General features: G+C 38.0%; 1 protein-coding gene across 1 annotated transcript in view; it reads left to right on the top strand.

The window, feature by feature from the left end:
* The first annotated feature begins 203 nt into the window (after positions 1 to 203).
* Positions 204 to 20,092, top strand: part of LOC116263234 (uncharacterized) — a 63,648-nt gene continuing 43,759 nt past the window's right edge. Inside the window, exons 1-9 of the mRNA XM_031642889.2 lie at positions 204 to 595; positions 822 to 955; positions 2,374 to 2,431; positions 2,555 to 2,770; positions 7,568 to 7,840; positions 9,885 to 10,019; positions 10,084 to 10,209; positions 12,723 to 12,767; positions 19,406 to 19,513. Of these exons, the coding sequence (XP_031498749.1) occupies positions 380 to 595; positions 822 to 955; positions 2,374 to 2,431; positions 2,555 to 2,770; positions 7,568 to 7,840; positions 9,885 to 10,019; positions 10,084 to 10,209; positions 12,723 to 12,767; positions 19,406 to 19,513 (1,311 nt within the window). The 5' untranslated portion in view covers positions 204 to 379. The remainder of the gene's footprint in view (positions 596 to 821; positions 956 to 2,373; positions 2,432 to 2,554; positions 2,771 to 7,567; positions 7,841 to 9,884; positions 10,020 to 10,083; positions 10,210 to 12,722; positions 12,768 to 19,405; positions 19,514 to 20,092) is intronic.

Genomic DNA, 20,092 nt, shown 5'->3' with positions numbered 1-20,092 from the left:
AGGTATTAAAATTTATCAATTCTAAAATTTTAATTCATGTTTCATCGAACACATTATTTTTAATTATGAAATTAAGATGTTGGATTATCAAATAAGACTATAACTAAAGTTTTCATTTCAATTTGAATTTAAGTTTCTAAAATTTAAATTATAAAAATCGACATTAAAGATCCATCGACTGCCCCTGCTCCGCTTGTTCCACACAGAAAGGTGACAGAACAAAATTACCGTCAACCATAGTCACCCTAGCCGGCAGTAAGCCACAGCACCTACAACGTTTCCTACACCGGAAAGCCATATTCAGAGCACCCCCTCTCCCTCCCTCCCCTCTCGAGTCCCAAACTATCTCTTTCCTTGCCCCCGTGCTGTGACAGGGACGATGGCCGAAAACCAGACCGTCGACGACGACCCAGAGTTTGCAGCAGCGGATCACCCGCCCTCTTTCGACACGGAGGAGATGCCTCAAGGCTCCGAAGGAGGCCACTCCTCATCTGCAGATTCCGACTCCGATGACTCTGAAGACGAAGCACTAGACATCAGAACGCTTGAGCGGGCAGTTCAGGACAGTCCTAATGACTACGATGCGCAAGTTAAGGTGCGGTCCTCTTTCCCTGTCCCCGTGGCTTGCCGGTCTCTCTGCTGTCTGTTCCATCTCTGCTCTGAGAATGTCGTCGGTGTATAGCTTTCCGCCGCAGGAGCGTAGCAGAGGAATGCTGGATTTTTCCCTTTTTTTTTTCCGTTAGCTAGAAAAATGTCGAAACTTCATAATCATAAGATGAGGACGATCACTTCTATTGGTTGGTTGTTTTCCTTTCCGGCAGTATATAAAGTCCCTGAGGAAAGCAGGAGAAATCGAGAAGCTTCGAGCTGCCAGGGAATCGATGAGTGCGCTGTTCCCGTTAACTCCGACGATGTGGCAGGAATGGGCTAGCGATGAATCGTCCTTGAGTACGAGGTGGGTTCTTGATTCCATTGTCCTTCTTCCTTGTTTCAGCTTCTATTGCTAATGCTACGGTGTTGGACGATATCGTTTAGCATTTCGGTTTACACATTGACCTCGAGCTTTGAACTACCACATCGTCGTTTTGTAACAGACCAAGAAAGTTACTAGAGAATAACAAGATCAACAAGACGATCAAATCAAGTTACTAGCCCATGGTAATTTGTCGTACTCTCCTGCAAGATAGCCAGCACCATTTACGAATCATAGCCCTCTTTCTCAGAATTCCACATGCAGTGGCCTGACTGGTTGTTGCCTTACGATATGTTATTATCAACTGGTAACTGAAGGACCTAATCCCGTACTTCTCGCTGAGATGCAACTTTACCCTTCCAAACTTCTAGCTAGATATGCTACCAGGACAAGGCTTGTTAAGTGGATATTTTGAATTGCGTATCTTACTTTCAATCATTTCCATGTCGCACAATTGTGAAAGGCCTTACAGTTTACCTGCAATAGTAACTGTGTCGTCTATGTGTTCTATATTGTCTAAGCGTTGTGTAATATCTGGGATAGGGTTCAAAGGTCCGATCCTTTATTTTGCTCAAGGCTAAAATATGTCGGATTATCTTTTTCTTTTTGATGTTTCCACTGACTAACTAAACAATGAGCGGGCTGCAATTTAAATTACCGTGAATGAGATTGTCATTTATACCTAGACCGTATGCAAAATCCTTTTACTGGGTTAAGGGTTTTATTTTATTTAAGACTAATGATGTCAAAGAAACAGAGATGGAGTTGGCAGAAAACAACAGAATAAGATAATAAGCTTCAAAATGTCGTCGTCCAAAGAGAATGGTTATATAAATTATATATCTGGATCTGCTTATTCATACTCTTGAAATTGCACCATTTTGTATGAGCACCTTTATATGGGTTCTGCATTGCTTTTAGTTGAGTAAAGAAAAGGAAGGTGCTCTGTTTAAGGGGACAATGGTTATAGCGATGGTGGTATAAACAGTCATATTCATTTGAGCTTCAGAATGACAGCAGCTATCTTTTTTCTCTTAGATATCATGGACAAGTTCAAAAGGGACTAAGAACTACTGTAAAAGGTCCATAAGTCTTGGAATGCTACCACTAACGAGATGAAAGAGTTTCCATAAAGAGCACTGGCAAGAACCTGGCATAAACTGTCTCGATTCATGAAATTGGGTTCCCTTTTACTGCTTGAATGGGAGATAAATATTCCAATTCCTCATTTAAGGATTTAATATGCTTGGGAATTTTTTTCCAGCTTTTCCCAGTACATGGTTAAAACACGGGAAAGATGGCATGTTCATGCTCATTGCTTTCTTTCTTTGAAGCATTCCAAAATTGGCAATGTTGTTGCACTTTGTTCCCAACCGTGCAGTTATTTTCTCTTGTTTCAGCCCTGAGGCACTTACTACAGTGAAGAACATATATGAACGAGGGGTTCAAGAATATCTGGTAGGCCTTTGGTGATTGATGAATACTTTTGCTTTTCATCTAGATTCTAGAGTGTGGGAAATACTGAATAGTTTTTTCTTTCTATTTTCTTAAACTAATTATGTCTAATTACATTTTTTTCAGTCTATTCCTCTTTGGTGTAATTATCTAAATTTTATTCAAGAATACAATGAATCCGTCTCCACATTGACGATAGATGGTGTCGCCAAGATGAGGGATCTGTTTGAACAAGCTCTAACTTCTGGTGGACTACACATTGCTGAAGGGAGCAAAATCTGGGATGCATACAGGGAATTTGAGCAGGCTTACCACCTAGCTATTGATGAGGCCGATGCTGAGGTATGGGTTTTTTAGATGCTTAATTGTCAACCATTCTTCCTCTTAGCTGAAGTTTCTTGACCCATTTCTAGCTTGCTCCATCTCCCATTTGACCACTTCTGCCACACGAGAGCTTTATGTCTCAGCATCTTTCTGGTACATTAGACAATGTCTGTTTCTCTTCAGGAGCATCTTTCATCCAGCTCATTTTGACTCACATTTTATGTGGTCTTTTCTTTCTGCTTTGTGAAGCTTTTAACCAGATCTAGAATGTTTAATGCATCAATTGCCATCTATCAATTTATAGCTTAAAACTTCATATAATATTCAGCTTAATTCAAAATCCAGATTTTGTATGATACAAAAATTTAGTAAGTCTAGCAGCAAAAAAATTAATAATGTCTTTAACATGTTATTTTATAGCTCGAAACAAGAAGCTCATTTCTAGAAGTTCTTTTCTCATTATTAATAAAAAATTAAATTAAAAAGCTAAACACTGTGGTTATTACCATAGCCAAAAATATCGTGGTATTTTCGAAATTACTGCGGTATTAACAAGAAAAATGGAAAAAATGAAAAAGCCAAAAAAATATGTCTTTTTGAAAAAAACATAAAAACATATTTCTCACATTTTTCGGTGGCTTTTTCTATTTTTTGTTGTTTTTCTCTTTTAAGGTTAGTGACTTCATGGATTCACCTTTAAACTTAAATTAAATTATTTATCATCATTTTATCATTATTCAGACATCATTATTATTAAGATTATTTTTATCATTTTGTCTAGTTTTTTTAGTGTGTTTTTATTAGTTTCTGATCTGTTTTATTTTACATAATTTTTAGGAATTTTTTTTCATTTTTCAAAAGTTGACAAAATTTTCTGAAATTTTCCCGAGAAAAACAACTTTGTTGAAAAATACCTGAGAAAAACCTTGCTGCTAAGAACCCCAAGGATTATGTAAGTGGCCATGATTATCATTTAGAGGAATTATACTAGAGCTGTGAAGCATGAGAAAGCACATGAGCAGGATGCAAAATCATAATAAGCAGAGTGGAAACATAAGAGTGAAGAATGGGGAACATAAAGATTGTAACATAAGAAGTGTGTTTCTTCTTTACTTGGTTGCAAGAAGTATACTTTTAAGCGTGCTTAGTCATTATTTGATTAGATCTATTCACTGCTTTCGTATGTCAAAATGACTTGGGGAAGATTTCTTGATCATTCTTGAAGGACTAGTCTTGTTCATTTGGTCTATCAAAGTTTGCCTCTTATGAGGCATCAGAGGTGATTAGCTCTAGTAACGTGGTAAAAGTCATATTGAGCATTTGTTGTGGTTAGATTAGGTGCAAAAATTCTACACAAAAAACTCATCCTAGTGTATCAGGGTTATATATATGTACGTTATTTAGTTATTTATTCATGATTCTGTTTACTACTTCCTAGCCTGCTTATTTTTATGCCTTCGGTGGCTGAATAGCTGCATTATTTATACAACCTCAAAAGATGAAAATGATCCTTCTAAAGTATGCTAAACTCAAAAGGATACTAATGTAAGCAAGGATCCTGAAATAGTTTGTATTTGGTGAAAATGTAAATAAGTTGACAGAAGGCTTAGTTGGGACTAGTCTGGAATTGGTCCAAGTCGGTCTTCAGAAAGAAAATTAGTAAAGCAAGCGTAGGCTATATCTGATATGCAGTTCAAGAATATACAAATGAATGTGCATATAAATGAGGCCATTCTATATAGAAATCTAAAGCTGCTCCATATGATTATACCAATACAATCACACACATGCACACTCGTATATATGTTATAGCGAGAGAAAAAGATGGGGTAGGTAAGTAGGTATCTTTTTACCTTAAACTTCACGAGCAACAAAATGGTCTGCTTGGACTGTGGGCAGCATCAAGGTATGCAATTGAAAATGTATGTCATTTTCAGCCTACTCTGGTCCAAATTGCCTAGATAGTCCATCAGTAACCACATTTTCTGACACTTTCTTGTATAGTAACCCAAAGTCATAGTCCAGTAATTTAATTATCCATTTTTGCTGCGTAGAATTCAGTACCTTCTGCTGTAGATAATGTTTTTAGACTGCGGTGGTTGGTATAAATTTGAAAGCCACTATATAAGGATGCCACTTGTGGACTGCTAGTACAATTGCAATCAGCTCCCTTTCATTAACTGATTTACCTTTAAACTTTTCACCCATTGGCCTGTCAAAAAAGTGATAGGATTGTCCCCTTGAATTAATAAAGCTCCTACCCCTTGTTTTGTTGAGGCATCAGTCTCCAAACCGAAAGCTTTAATGAAATCTGGTAGTGCTAAGAATGATGCATTAGTTACTGCAGTCTTGAGCAATTCAAATACCTTCTTTCTTTCGTCATTTCACTCAAACTGGTTTTTCTTCAACATTTTCGCGAGAGGTGCTGCCATCAGTTTGAACTTTGAAATATCTCACAGAGCAGCAGTAGTAACCTGCATGCCCTAGAAGGTCCGCAACCCCTTGATTTCCTTTGGCAGTTGTATGGCTGCGAGTTTGTCCTCCTCCATATGAACCCCATGACTGGATATAATGTGGCCTATGTAAGTGATTTGTTTGCCGTCAAACAGACATTTCTCAGCCTTTGCGTACAATTTATGCTCTCTCAATCTGCTGAGTACTTCTTTCAGCTTATGCACATGCTCCTTATGTTAGGGCCATAGATTAGTATATTATAAAAAAAATACCAAAACGAACTTTCACAAATATGGGTGAAATATCTCATTCATAAGGGCTTATAAGGCCCCCAGCACATTTGTAAGCCCAAAGGGCATGACCTTAAATTCATAATGGCTTTCATGAGTTGAAGGCTGTTTTAGGAATGTCTTGATGGTGCCTGTTTGGAGGTCGAGTTTAGAAAATATTGTTGCCCCTTTCAGCTCATCAAGCAACTCTTTTAACTATAGGAATAGGATACTGATTTTTTATAGTTATGACATTCAGCCCCTTTAGTCCACACAAATCGCCATTGTCCATCTTTCTTTTTTACTAATAGGGTGGGGGAATAATACATGCTCTTACTTGGCTATTTCTCCTTCAGTAAGCATCTGTCTCACTAATTGTTCAATGCTATGTCACCAGGGTGCGGCAACCCTGGTGACGCACCCGTGTCGACGCGACGCTGGTGCAGATGCGGGTGCGGATGCGCCTCCAGTGCGCACCTAATCCGCACCCTATTAGATGGCTGCCGGCATGGGAGTAGACGGGCATGAGGCAGTCGAGGGTTGGCGACGCTCGCCGACTGGCGACTGCGCTTTCTTGGTGGTTGTCCCACAGGCGCGATTGGGAGAAGCCGTGACAGGTTGAGAGGGCGAGGCGCAGCGGCGGGAGGTGGACAACGACGACGTGGTCGGAGTGAGAGAGGAGAGATAGCAGGAGTTGATCTCGCGGCCCTTGGGCCTCCGCGCCTGCTCCGTCACCTCTGTGTCCTTCCCCATCCCGAGCCGCTTGCTGTCTCTCAACCAAAAAGTGCAGAAGAAGAAGAAGAAGAGGAAGGCTCTGGTACTAATGCTCTGTGTAGCAGGTTTCTCTGGAAGGGCGGACTCGACGGAGCTATTTATCGGCAAAGTTAACGGTGGATTGCCACGTTTTTTATGTTATTTTTTTTCCTTAACAATTTGCCGTGCAAATCGACTATCGGCAAAGTTACATTTTTTTTTTGTTTGTATATGTGGTTCTTTTTGGGTATGTTTAATTGGTCGCTACCATACATAGAACATGCAGTTTCAACAGTGGTTCCATGTATATCAAACTAATTTTCTTTTTTTTACATATTCCTGTTTCTTGAGGGGACCGTGTTTTGGAACGAGAAATTTCCTGATTTTCTAAAATCTTGGCCATGTGAATTTCTTTCCCAAGGGTGAAAAGTGCCCTCTGACCTATAAATGACCTGTTTGAATGAGGGATTAGGGTGACTCAAATTATTCTATCTTAAAAATTATATCGTAACATAATCGTGGTGGCGGAGATCGCAGCCACCATTATCAGCAAATTATGGCCCTAGAATTCTTCCATCTAGGGCTTGAAGATCGAACCCTATTAGTTTCATTTTGTTTTAGTTTTTTATGAAATTTGATATTATTAATATATTAAATTATTAAATTAATAATAATAATAAATACCCTCGCCGCACCGCTGCACGACAATTTTTTGAGATGTGCCGCATCGGCACCAGCACCCGCACCCGCACCGGCACCCGCACCCGCACCTGCACCCATCATTTTGGTGACATAGGTTCAATGGCCTCCTGAGCGTGACTATACCGGTAAGGTCTGAAATTCACTGGTTTAGAGCCCGGCTCCACTTCTGTTCGATAAATTCATATAGGTGGAAGACCAGATGGTTTAGAAAATATATCTAGGCTTCGTATACGAAAATATCACGATATTTATGAGAAAATCAAATAAAATGAAACATCCGGTCACCGGAGAAAGGTCGCGAGATTTTGAAAAATCTTGCCAACACAATTTTGTCGCGATTTTTCTTGAGATTTTAATATTTTTTAATTTTTAAGGTTTTTTATGAATCTTATGATTTTCTTAATTTTTTGAAAATTGTCAAGATTTTCCTGAGAAGAACAACTAAGCCAAACAATACCTGAGAAAAACCTCACCGACATTTTTCCGAGAACAATATGTGTGACGATGGTTTATCTTAATTGATTAGTTTATAGATCTTGTTGGTTGGTCACTATAGCTTCTGCTTGTCACCAAAAATACAATTCCAGAGCAAACTCTTCTTGTTGTTCGCACTTTAATGTCAAGTTGTATTGTGCAGGAAAAAGCTAGACAGACTGACCGCATTCGTAGCCTTTTCCATCGTCAGTTATCTATCCCCCTTGCAAACATGAGTTTCACGCTCGATGAGTACAAACAGTGGGAGATTGGGCAGGGAAAACTTGATGGGATGACAACTGATTTTGATAGCATTCCATCTAATGTTATGTCTGCATATAAAAAGGCTTTGGGGATGTACAATTCTCGTGCCAGTTATGAGGAACGAGTTTCTGGTCCAGACGTGTTGGAAACAGAGAAATTGCAAGGTTTCATGGTATGAACATTCTTTATGTGGAAAAAATCAACTAGTGATTTTTCTCTGATTACAGTTTACATGTATGTTAGTTTGGCATATTATTTCCTTCTTTTTATTTCAATTGCACCAAAAAGTTTTGTGTTTGCTTTATTCCTTCTGGGATTGCAAGTATTCTAACTTCCTACATGTGCATATTAAGAAAGAATTGAACAATGTAACAGAAAAGGAAGGGTTGCTGTTGTGCATCTTGGCTGATTGATTTTGGATGTCTAAGCAAGGTCTTTAGGCCACGTTTGATGGCCTGGATTTTTTGAGAAGAATTTTTCCAGGTAAAAAAGCCATGGTAAATGTACGGTTGGTTAAAATTTCCTTTTTCCTAATCCAGGCCATGTTTGATGGCCTCAATTTTTTTTATGTAAAAACGACCTAAAAAAATACACAAGAAAAATAAGAAGAAGAAGAATAAGAAGAAGATGAAAGAACCAATGATTCAACCAAAATTTGGGAAAGCTTGCCCTTTCCATTGATTTCACACAAAGCGAAGCCTTCTAACAGCAATAAGAAGCGAAGCTTCCCTTCAAATGAAACTCACCTATCTAAAGAACGCGTTCACCACAAGATGAAAGCCCGTGAAATGTGAAAATTTGCCGCCGAGGTAAAGTCCACTATCGATGTGAGCAAAATGGGGCATGTTGATGCCCCTAACCCATGAAGAAGGGGATATCCATGCCGGTGCAGGGATTCAATGTCGAGGACTCGATTAGGCCATTTTTGATACGCCCAGATTACACTGAAGATGAGGATAATCCTGTTAACACTCAAAATCATGTGCCATATATTCTAAGTCTGAAAGCTTTGACGCCCACCACACCAATGGAGCTTTATGGGGAACGATGATGTGCAGAACCGCCGCTTCTCTTTTTCAATCAGCAGCGGGGCAGGCTGGGGCAAGATGGACGGAGATAGAGAGAGACAAGGAGCAAGAGGGAATGGGAGAGAGGGGGCGAGAGAGAGAAAGAGGGTCCACATTCCATCCTTGAACAAGAGAGTGAAGGAGATGCTGCCGCGAGCTGAACCAAACTCGGTCGATCAGAGGAGGAAGAGGCGGTGGCGACCGAGAATGGATGCGAAGAATGAAGGTAACGGGCAAAAAAAAAAATCCTTGGAAAAAAGTCGGACCCCTCCAGGTCCGACTTTTTTCCAGGGTAAATTTACCCTGATCGTGCGTTTTTTGCGCGGATTTTTTTCCTGCGTTTGTTGACACGGGTTGAAGCCGTACGAAATTAAAAAAAACCACTCGATCTACAGTATTTTTCTTGGCCATCAAACGTGGCCTTAGTGATTAAATCTGAAAGTGACTTGTGAGCATTGGAAAATTGTCTTCTGAATTGGCTATTATTATTCATTGTACAAAACAAACTAGACACAAGTGAAAGAAATTGAACTAGAAGACATACCCATGATGAAAGTTGAAGTTCATGAATTCTGAAGTACAACCTAATAGAGGGGAACTGCTAAGTTGTACGCATTGTAACTTTCTTATTGTTCACTGTTCACAACATGTGAGCATATAATGCATGCTGGATTGTGCTAGTTTTCATTGTGTCATTAGATTTCGTCTCTCAGAGAAACTGGAAGATGATTAGCACAAGTTATATGATTCATTGTACATGCTGGCACTGAGTGTTTTTCAATGTGCTGAAGGGCCGCCATCCTGTTATTCTTTAACAAGTGTTTAATTCATATTCCTTTTTTTTTCTTTCCTTTTGGATCTTGGCAAGATTCTAATTTCTTATTTTGATCAAAGTGATCGCCATGTTGCTCTATAGTGGAGCTCCTAGTCATTAATTATGCTTTTGTTAGCATCAGAAGAGCTTTATCAGGAGAACTTTAAATGGTTAGCTACAAATTAAACTTGAAAATTTCAAAGAAAATAACAGGTTTTCATATAATGCTATCCATATAGTGTTTTGTTTTTGTGGATAATGCTTTTCTCTCTCTCTATAATAATTGTGATACTCTTTTTTCACTTCAATGATATCCGTGCATGGTTTTGTTGCAGTCCTACATAAAATTTGAAGAGCGATCTGGTGATCCTGCAAGGACTCAAGTTCTTTACGAGCGTGCTATCACAGAATTTCCAGTATCAAGTGACCTTTGGCTCAATTATACGAGTTATGTGGATAATAAGTTGAAGGTACCCTCCACCAAATGCCTGACATTGGTGCCACTGGCTAGTTACTGAAAACTGTTCATTCCAGGTGCCTAATGTTATCAAGGCTGTGTATACTCGGGCCACTAGAAGCTGTCCATGGATTGGAGAGCTCTGGACAAGATACTTGCTTTCGTTAGAGCGGCTAGGCAGTTCAGGGGAAGATTTGTCTCTTGTGAGTGACCTACATCAAGACTCTTGAATTTGTTGACTTTTTTACTTTTGCATTATGTTTGTTTCCAAAATTCAAACTAAGGGATGTTGTGATTACCTTGAGGGCTAGCAGGTCTGGGTAGATACACCGTACATCATGCCTGGTTGCTTGTCATGTACCCAAGCCTGCTAGCTCAGAACTATCACAACACTCAGACCAGAGTTACTGCAGGAGTTCTGCTGGGAAATGTTAATAGAACAGAACTGTCCACAGACAGACTTACTAGTAATGAGATGGCTCTAGCCTTATTTGGTTGAAATACTAAGTGTTAGGAAGGGAAGCCAGTTGTCACCGTTTAATGGGTTTCTTGAGTTCTTGGAGAGGAGCATGGAATGGGAAGGGGCAGCACCCCATTTTTCTTTAAAGATCATTAATTTATTGTTTGGGTTTTCCAGAAAGATGCAGTTGAACTTCCAATGGAAAAAGATACAGTCGAACTTAACCCAAACAAAATAGACTGTAACTGTGCTATATTCAGCATATCTGCACCGAGCCTGTTTGGCAGGAATACTTGGGGAAAAGTCCTGTATCCTCTCTAGGAAAATCTTGTCCTCATTTAATTGGTCACTGTTACACCCCTGATTGATAGAAAACGAATTCTTGATTAGCACTGTAAACCAATTCATCCTGCTCGTTTGTTGCTGGTCTGATTTTAGACGTTAGAGGAATTATGGTGTCATGGATCGTGATATAATCTAAGGTTGCACACTATGTCACATGGGTACGGGTATGTTAGAATGTATATATCCCTTCTATACATACATATATGTATATACATTACATATATTAGTCATCTAATATGTGTCCTATATATATATATATATATATATATATATATATGTGTGTGTGTATTTTATAGGTTTGGGTACTTAGGATATTTATGTAACTTTTTACCTTCTTTTTGTCTTTTTCTTTTCTGTATTTTCCTGTTTCACCCCTGCCCCTTTCTGATTTTATCCAAAGGGGACCCAAGGGGAGACTAGTCCCAACGGCTAGAATTCTAGCCGTTGGAACTAGTCTCCAATGGCTAGCTCTCTCCTCTCTTTTGGTTTCTTCCTTATAAATAGTGTATATTCTCTAGTGTAATATGACATGGCTTTCTAGCCACTTCTTGTTGTGATTATTGGAATCTATATTTGTTCTTTGTTCCTCTCGAGTGTGATCTCTTGAGTATTATTTTGTTGGGTTGGAGGAAGCTTCAAGTGTGAAATTACTGAAGCATTATCATTGGTTTTGCCTGATTTACAGGGTACTGGTATGGCATTTTTGTAAATCGCGGTACGGCGATAATTATATATTTTTAATTAAAAAAAAATTGAAAAAAATTGAAAAAACAAATGATATCATTACAAGTCAACAACAATCATAAGCTACATAGTGCATAACTTAATAAGTTATAATCAAATTAACGAACACGTCTGAAAGCTCGACAAGAGCCTAACAAAAAGCCACACATGAAAGCAAATGGAAGCAAGACAAGGGAACATGTCTGAAGCACAGGGAAATGAAGCAAATGGAAAAAGCCACACATGAAAGAGAGCTGAGGCCTGAGTGCAAATAGGCAGCCATTAAAATGAGTAAACGGTAAACACAGTTGTGTGAAAAGACAATCTCATTTACTCCATTTCAAGCATTGCCAAACTCCAAGTACACTAGCACCCAAAAACAGACATCAGGAACGAGTTGACGTGCAAGTTACAGTTTTCATAGAAGAGAGAAACCGCAGTCAGCAGAATCTTCTTCAAGCCACAAGAAAAGAATATGCTCTTTACCATTTTTCCGAACAAATCATGTCAGTTGAGAATTGAATGTATCAAGAAAAAGGAAAAAACTCAAAACAGGCCATGCAGTGAGGCAGATGAATAGGGAGCAGGAAATACTTGATTGTCAGCAGACAGCACACCACCGCCGGAATGTGCTTCCAATGGCGAACCAGTTATGAACAAGCCATCAAATTTGGGAAACTAGAAAGAAGAACAAATCACACAGCAAACATGTTGATCGGAACCCTAAAAATCAAAACAAAACATACAAACTAACGAAGCAAGAAACCTGCCGTGCGTCTGTCAAATGGAGAAAGGTTGCCAGCCGCCGTCCGTCACCGGTTGCTAGCCGCCGTCCGTCTCCTGCTGTTGAAGCACCAGGCGCAAGTTTAAATATCTAGTTTGTTATTGGTTCCATTGTTCTTCATCCTAACTATTCTTGTTTTGATATGCAATATCTTCTTGTTCCTCCTTTGTTTTCCATACATCCAGCTGAGATGTGTGGTCGTAATCATTTTGGCACTTGAACTATTAGGATCTCTTTTGTTATTGATAAAATAGTTGTCGAAATGTCTCAGAGCTCTCATTTCTAGAAATTATGTTTGTGGATACTCGGTACTTTTGCACCCCTGATGTTCTGATATCGTCTCCTTGTAACCCGTTTATTTGAAATGCCTTTTCTTTCAATTGACTTTAAATGCTGTCATGCAGGTGTTTGAGCAGGCACTGCAATGTAGTTTTTCAAGTTTTGGTGAGGTAAGAAATATGACTTTCGCCAGCTTATTGCAGTTTTTAATGATTGAATGGTATCTTGCTACTGGTTACTATTTGAGTATTTGTCTTCTGTTTTGCTGATGATAAGGGGCTTATGTGTTTGACTTTTCTTGTTAGAATTCACTTAAAAAGGTTATTTTACTGTAAACAGAAGTTTCAATGAAGTGAGTGACTGCTTTTGCCCGTTATTAACAAGCAAAACTCAATCAAATGGTCAGGCTTCAAATAGCATGTCCGTGGATGAGGATGGCACTATTGTGAACTCCACATGCATAATATGGGGACTCCTCCCTGTCAAGAGCAGATGAGGACGGGACTAATTGTGAACTCCATCATACATAATATGGTCTTGCTGTTTGGTTCCAATTACGTTAGACGTGCAGTCCAGAACTGGATAAGAAAAAAAGCATAGGTTTGACCATATGTAAGTCATGTCCAAGGCTACATGCATGCGCACACACATTTTTTGAAATATTGACATGGGTAAGGCAGCCTTTTAGTTTTGTTGGCATGACATGGTTATTGACATGGTTTTATCCTAATGGTTCTGCTAAGAAGCAAACTAGGATAAAGACACATTTGCAGAAACCAAATGACAAAAAGATACAACATTTCTTAACTAGGAATCACCTGGATGGCTACCAAAGGTGAAAAGAAGAGGCTGCATTAAGTGCAACCAGATTTTCAAAATCCAGTGAAATAAAGAAGATATATGTGATGACCTGAGTGAAGAACTAATATAAGATTCCAAGGTTCTAATTGGGTAGACTCCTATTTGCACTGGTGGGTTTCAATTAAACTCTTAAGGAAACCAGACATAAGATAGTGCATGACCTGACAAAGGTATGTGTTCCTTAATACCAGAACAGCCTTATTTACTCGGTGTGGAAGTCATGATGCAGCCTAACTCGCTTTGGCTTGTCACCTAAAGAGCTACAAATTATTAAAAACATAATATAAGGACTAGGAAAGTATGACCGTATTATTTCTCAATTCTTATATATGAGATTGTTCCCAAGCCACTCTTCTACTTGAGGATGGTAGAATGTGTCACCAAATAATTCTTCTGCTGAGCACACCTTTATTCAGCAATCAGATGCAGTTGTCATAGTAATGCAACATTGCATCTCATTGATAACGAAACATCAGCTTGGTCATGTAAAAATAGGTTAGTACTTTTATATCATGTAGCTTAGTTCAATTGAATGTCTGATAACTGGTAGTTGACCATAGTTGATTGACTGAGGTCATTGCAGCAAACAATGCCACGATCAGTTGATTATATTTATCGTTTGAGCTTAATTTCCTCTGCTAATTTGGTGTGCTCCACAGTTGTAGTCTTTCACCCTTTTATTTTTTACTCTATAACCAAGTGAAGAAACCTAAATGGACTGCATCTGAAGTGACCATGTCAATCTTGGTGACGTTCAGATCTTCAGTGTATATGTCACACAAGAATGGGCAGATCTTTGGTATTCTGTAAAATGTATTACCAAGTTAATGATATATCAACATTTGGGAATGTCAACACAGTAGAATTCTGATATCTATGAGCTTGTTCCTGTTCTAAAAAATTATGAATGGGTATGCCTGATTTCATCCAATCATCCTAATCTATTTAGGTTGAACTTATGAGCTTCTGATGAACTTTACATGTCCTGCTAATTGAGCCAAAAGCTAATTGAGTCAAATGGGAACTTCGAGCTATGCTGATGATACAAGCTCGATATTGAGTTCTAAGAGTGAGTTGTTAATTGATAAACCTGTGCTTTAGCTCTGAGATGAGTGTAATTGAGAATGCAAGCTGGGTAGTGATGACAGATGTAAAAGTATACTCATGCGTTGAATTGATTGAACATGATGGTTGTTTATTTACTTTACGCAATGTTTGTTGATGGCCTGAGTTATGATTATGATGTGGGCTATGGCCTAGGGCCGGTTTTATATTTCCGGGTTGATAGTATAAGGGAAAGTCTGAGAGTGGTCGAGTATACCAGAAATGAAAAGTCTGAGAGTGGTCGGGTATACCGGAAATGAAAAGTCTGAGATCAGTATTCAGATTGATGGTATAAGGGAAAGTCCGAAAGCGGCCCAATATATCGGAAATGAAAAGTCTAAGATCGACACATGTTGCTACTATAAAGAACCAAACCCAACTGTAAAACATACAAAGGGCTCGGTTAGGTGGTGCAGGGGTTCGGGGACCTGGGTGATCGAAACCTTCTCTGACTGCAGGGATTGATGTATAAAGTGCTCCTTCCCCGGGCTACTTAGAGGAGCTCATCCCTGGCGTGAGGCAACGAGTGTGGGATGCAGTTACTGCAATAATGCAATTGAGCTCAACGAATGTGGAGCACGGCAGTGGTTACCCTAAACTATGCCAATATTCCCGGTGACTCAGTGTTTGAGACCGTAAGCTGCACAATGGTGCGCCCTAAATACATCGATGAGCTGGGTGGCATCATGTGATTTTACTCAGGCGGGTGCATGTGTATGCATCATCGAATATCATGCTACTGTGAATTGCTTGTCTATCTATTTATTTATTTGTTTAATTTCTTTTACTGCTATTACTGATATGATTGGTTAACTATGTGACTCAGATTGAGTCTGATTTGTTGGAATGCCGAATAAATCGGCAAACCAAACTTAGTGAACCTTTTGAACTGCGATTTATCAGTGCTGGAGTGAGATTGCTTCTAGTGATGATACTCATTATTATTTAACAATCAATACAATACATAAACTTTGCACTCAAATGATATATCGGAGATCTTGTTATTATTTTCATTGTAATCAGCGGTTGTGCTGATGCTACGACTATATGCCTTCACTAGGTTCTCAATATGTATCGGATGATGCTTGTTGATCAGGCAGCTGAAGCTGGGAAGTAGTGCGGCAATGTCATATACATTTTCCCTATGCACTTTTGTTTATACATACTTGTACAACTTTATGGTGTTGAAGACTTAAGACTTGAGAGCTGTGGCCCTCCAACCTATGTCTAAAGTATTTTTTTATTAACAGGTGTCTTTCATTAGCAATATTAACTGTTAGGACAGATTGTGCTATGTGCTAATTATGTAGGCCCGATCTGTCTATTTCGTACAGATAACTTGCATTGGAACCCTAAAAATCAAAACAAAACATACAAGAGTATGTATTTTTCTGTCATTAAGAGAAAATCCCTAGATTTAGCTGCCAGCCTGCCATCGTTTCAAGTGCTTATGGAAACAAAAGTCAGTGTGCCTTCTGTGCTCAAGTAGGAGCTATCAAGTTCTAGATCTGGGTAGGAAGGCTAAGAGAGGTACCAAGGCAGGTTGGTAACTAGCCAGACTTTGTCTCCTACTTTAAGAATGTATTCTCTGGCATTAAGGACCCATTTGATGGCCACAGATAGATATCCATGGACAAAAATCTATGGATAAAAATTGATGGATGAAAATCTACAGACAAAAATCTCGTCCTAAATTTTCTACTTGGCAAGGACAAAAATCTGTGGATGCCTATCTCTTGTTTGATGAAAGTGGACAAAATTACATGGAAGAAAAATATAACCACTATAATTTGTAGAACACGCTCAACGTATTAAACCTGTGGACAGATATAAGTTATAACACTAAGCTGCTCAACGAGCTGCTACTACTTACAATCATAGCCACAACTATTGTTCTTGGATTTCAACAGCGTGGTTTTCTTGGGTATTTCAGCAGTTTTTTTTTTTGGAAAAAATCTGAGTTAAAAAAATCAAAATGTCAGGTAAAAGTGCAATGAATGAGAAACTAATTAGAAGATATAAAGAACATCTAATGATAAAAATGATAAAGTAATAAACATTGTATTGCATCTAGGGGACATGTAGAACAGTGAAACAAAAGTTGAAAAAAATGAAAACAGAAAATGAAATAAAAAATAAATGAAAAATCACTATAAAATTTGATTTTTTTTTTTCAAAACATCATTTTTTCCCTTTTTCTCATTGTATCCATTTTTTTTGTTAATATCACAATATGTTAAAAAATATTGCAATATTTTTTGCTGTCCTTACTATAACATAATATTACAAACCTGCTAATATTTTCAAAAACTAAAATCACAAAGCTGCTAATAATTACAATAACATAACATTACTTAGACTCAATGTTGTAAAAAGCGTATCGTAAGGCGTATCGGTCGGGCTTTAAGATACGCCGTATCGTAACATATCGTAACCGTATCGTAAATTTTAAAAAAATAATAATAATAAATCAGAAAAAATTAAAAAAAATCAAAAAATTCATAAAAAATCAGAAAAAATTAAAAATAATAAATTCTTCATATAAAACATGGTTTAGTCTTTTAGATATAATGATAGACTTATTATTTTGCTAAATGCTATAAACTTACACGTTCACAGTTCATCATTCATACTTCATAGACATCAAAATTCATAACAATATCATTCTTTTTCATCTTTATCTTCATGGTTTAAAAAAAAAACCATTTCCTCTCAATGGGAATCAGCCACCCATGCACAAATCCATGGTTTAATAGATGATTTCACGGTGACAATCAATGATTTCACAATGGAAATCGATGATTTCACAATGGAAATCGATGATTTCACAATGGAAATCGATGATTTCCCTCTAAAACGGTACAATCTATAGATTAGAAATGAGGAAGGGGTGGGTTTTTATAAAAAAAACTCGAAAAAATGGGGTTCAAGTCTCCTTTTTAGAAATCCCGTATCGCACCGTATCGTACGATACGGGGGCCCGTATCGCACGTATCGTACGATACGGGGGCCCGTATCGCACGTATCGTACGATACAGGTACGATACACCCACATTTGCGATACAGGGGGTGTATCGTATCGTATTTTGTAAACGATACGATACGTATCGTACGATACGGCCCCGTATCGTACGATACGTACAACACTAGTTAGACTCCACTGAACAGACTTCCAAAACTAACAAAAAGTTAAGACCAGTCCTAGATTTGCACAGGAACAGACAATAACGATGAACATACCAATGAGCTGCAACAAATGAGCTTATTGGATCAAAGGAGAAACAAAAGAAAAAAAAAAGCATGTAACCATTGATTATTTTCGTGCCCATTTTCTGTATGCTTTTTTGCAGCAAAAGCAAAGAAAACCAAGAAATGAAGAGGAGGACACTGAACAAGTTTTATTCACTCATCTGGATTATTGACTTGTTCTATTACATCTAAGGAATTAATAAACACTAAGAATTAATACATAAAAAACAGTATTGAGTCTATTGACCCTGATCTTACCATCAATCAACATTTAACTGAGTGGAATCTTTCTCAGTTGAGATGCTCAAGTAAATTGCTCAGTTCACCTCACCTCTTTCCCTTGCCAGCTCTTTTTTTATCCTTATGTTGGATATTTCCACCATGTGTGATGAAGCGTAGATCAAACTGCTAAGCCAGAACTCATGTCCCTCGTCTACAGTAAGATCCATGCCCATCAAACACCACTTAAAAGAAAATCCTAGATTTGGCGGCCATCAGGTCTTAGTAGCCTTTGTTGTATAATAAGCAATTGCTTGCTTCAAACAATTGAAAGGCAAATGGAGATGCACAATCAGTTGGTTCAAAATTTCAAATATTATGTTATACGTTTATGCCATCAGAACTTCAATCTCTTTCCCCTGTTTCAATCTATGCCATCCTTCTCTCTATTTCTCTCTGTCTCTAACAGACACACTCACACAGAGGCCAGAAAAATGCTATAAAAATTAAGCAGTTTGTGCACTTCTTCTCCTTCTCTTTTCATTTAACAAGAGAGCAGGGGAAAGTTTTTACTCTAGGTGTCTTTATTTTCCTTTTTAATCTAGAGTGGGAGGCAGGCAGAAAAAAAAGTTGGGTCCACTCCATTGCACATATGTCCCAAACCACTAGAAAAAGTGTCCATATTTTTGGTCACTTAGTATGTGAAAAATCACTTGTCCTGCTTGTGTCTACGTGTCGGTGTCAGTGTTGGTGTCCAAACATGTCTGAAGCCAATACTTCATGGTTTTTAAATAACATAAATCTCAAGTTTTATGGGCACAAAAAACTAGAGTAATTGTGCTGAGGACCTCTATTCACATTTTTTGGGTTTCTTTTATTTCTTTTTCCAAATAGTCAATTGTTGAGTTGTTTTAGTTACTTCTTGGTGGCACAAGGTTTTCATATTAGAGTGTTATGCAGCTGAATGGTTGACAGGGTTGAGTTGACCTTCTGTTGTTTTTATTCTCTGTTTAATTGGCTCCTCTTCCATTCTAGAGATGCATACATGCTTGCTTTTCTTTTAACCTTCGTGATGTTTTAAATTTTAATAATCATAAAACTGTATAATGTAATCAAAATAATTTATATGTTGCTCAGAAATTCTTTGGCTTCTTTTTTGATTGATTTCTGTATCTAAATGTTCAGTTTGTTTTACTCTTAAAGTTCCTGAAAATTTGTTCCATTTTTCCAAATATTTTTTTATATAATTTATTTCTATTGATATTTGAGTGTTAGGATTTGTTTCTATCTTGCTTTGATGGTTGGACTTGGAAAGGCTAATTATGTTTATGGCACATGATTTGTGAGTAATTTATTTTATCTGTGGATATTCCAGTATTTGGATATATTCCTTACTCGCATTGATGGACTAAGGCGGGAGCTTTCTACCACCTCTGCTACAAGTGATGATCAAAATTATGATACCATAAGGAAAACATTTCAGGTTTGCGTTCAACTTGTTAGAGGTTTTCTAGGGTAGTTTCTCACTTTGCAGTAATTTCACTCGTTCAGTACACCTTATTTTCTTCCCTCCTAATTGAATTCTCTCTCTCTCTCTCTCTATATATATATATATATATATATATATATATATATATAATGTTTTTTCCTTCTCAATGACTTGTTACCTATCACATTGTTGCAATAAAGCTTACCAGTTCTTCATTTAGATTGTGAACAGACAAATTTTCTTACTGTTCCTTGTTGTATTGGATTCTTTGTGTGACTTCATGGTCAATTATATGAAGGATAGAGCAATGGAATCTGTCCAGGGTACATTGACTTGTCATGGATGTTTCTTTCTCTGAGGAAAAAGAGATTCACCAAGTTTCTTAAATGCTGGAATTTATGCGCTTGAAGTTGCGTCTCCTGTATCGTGATCCATTTTTACTTGGTTTTGAGTCTCTTGCTCCAGCTGCACAGGAAGGAATGTGAACCCTGGCTAACAAGGTTGACTCATTTCTTGGGCCATTAAACATGGTTCTTTATCTTATGTATTTGACATTGATAAAGTCTGAATGCT

This window comes from Nymphaea colorata, chromosome 1 (genome assembly GCF_008831285.2).
Source record: "Nymphaea colorata isolate Beijing-Zhang1983 chromosome 1, ASM883128v2, whole genome shotgun sequence".
Classification (NCBI taxonomy): domain Eukaryota; kingdom Viridiplantae; phylum Streptophyta; class Magnoliopsida; order Nymphaeales; family Nymphaeaceae; genus Nymphaea; species Nymphaea colorata.
This window is presented reverse-complemented; position numbering and strand designations above follow the sequence as displayed.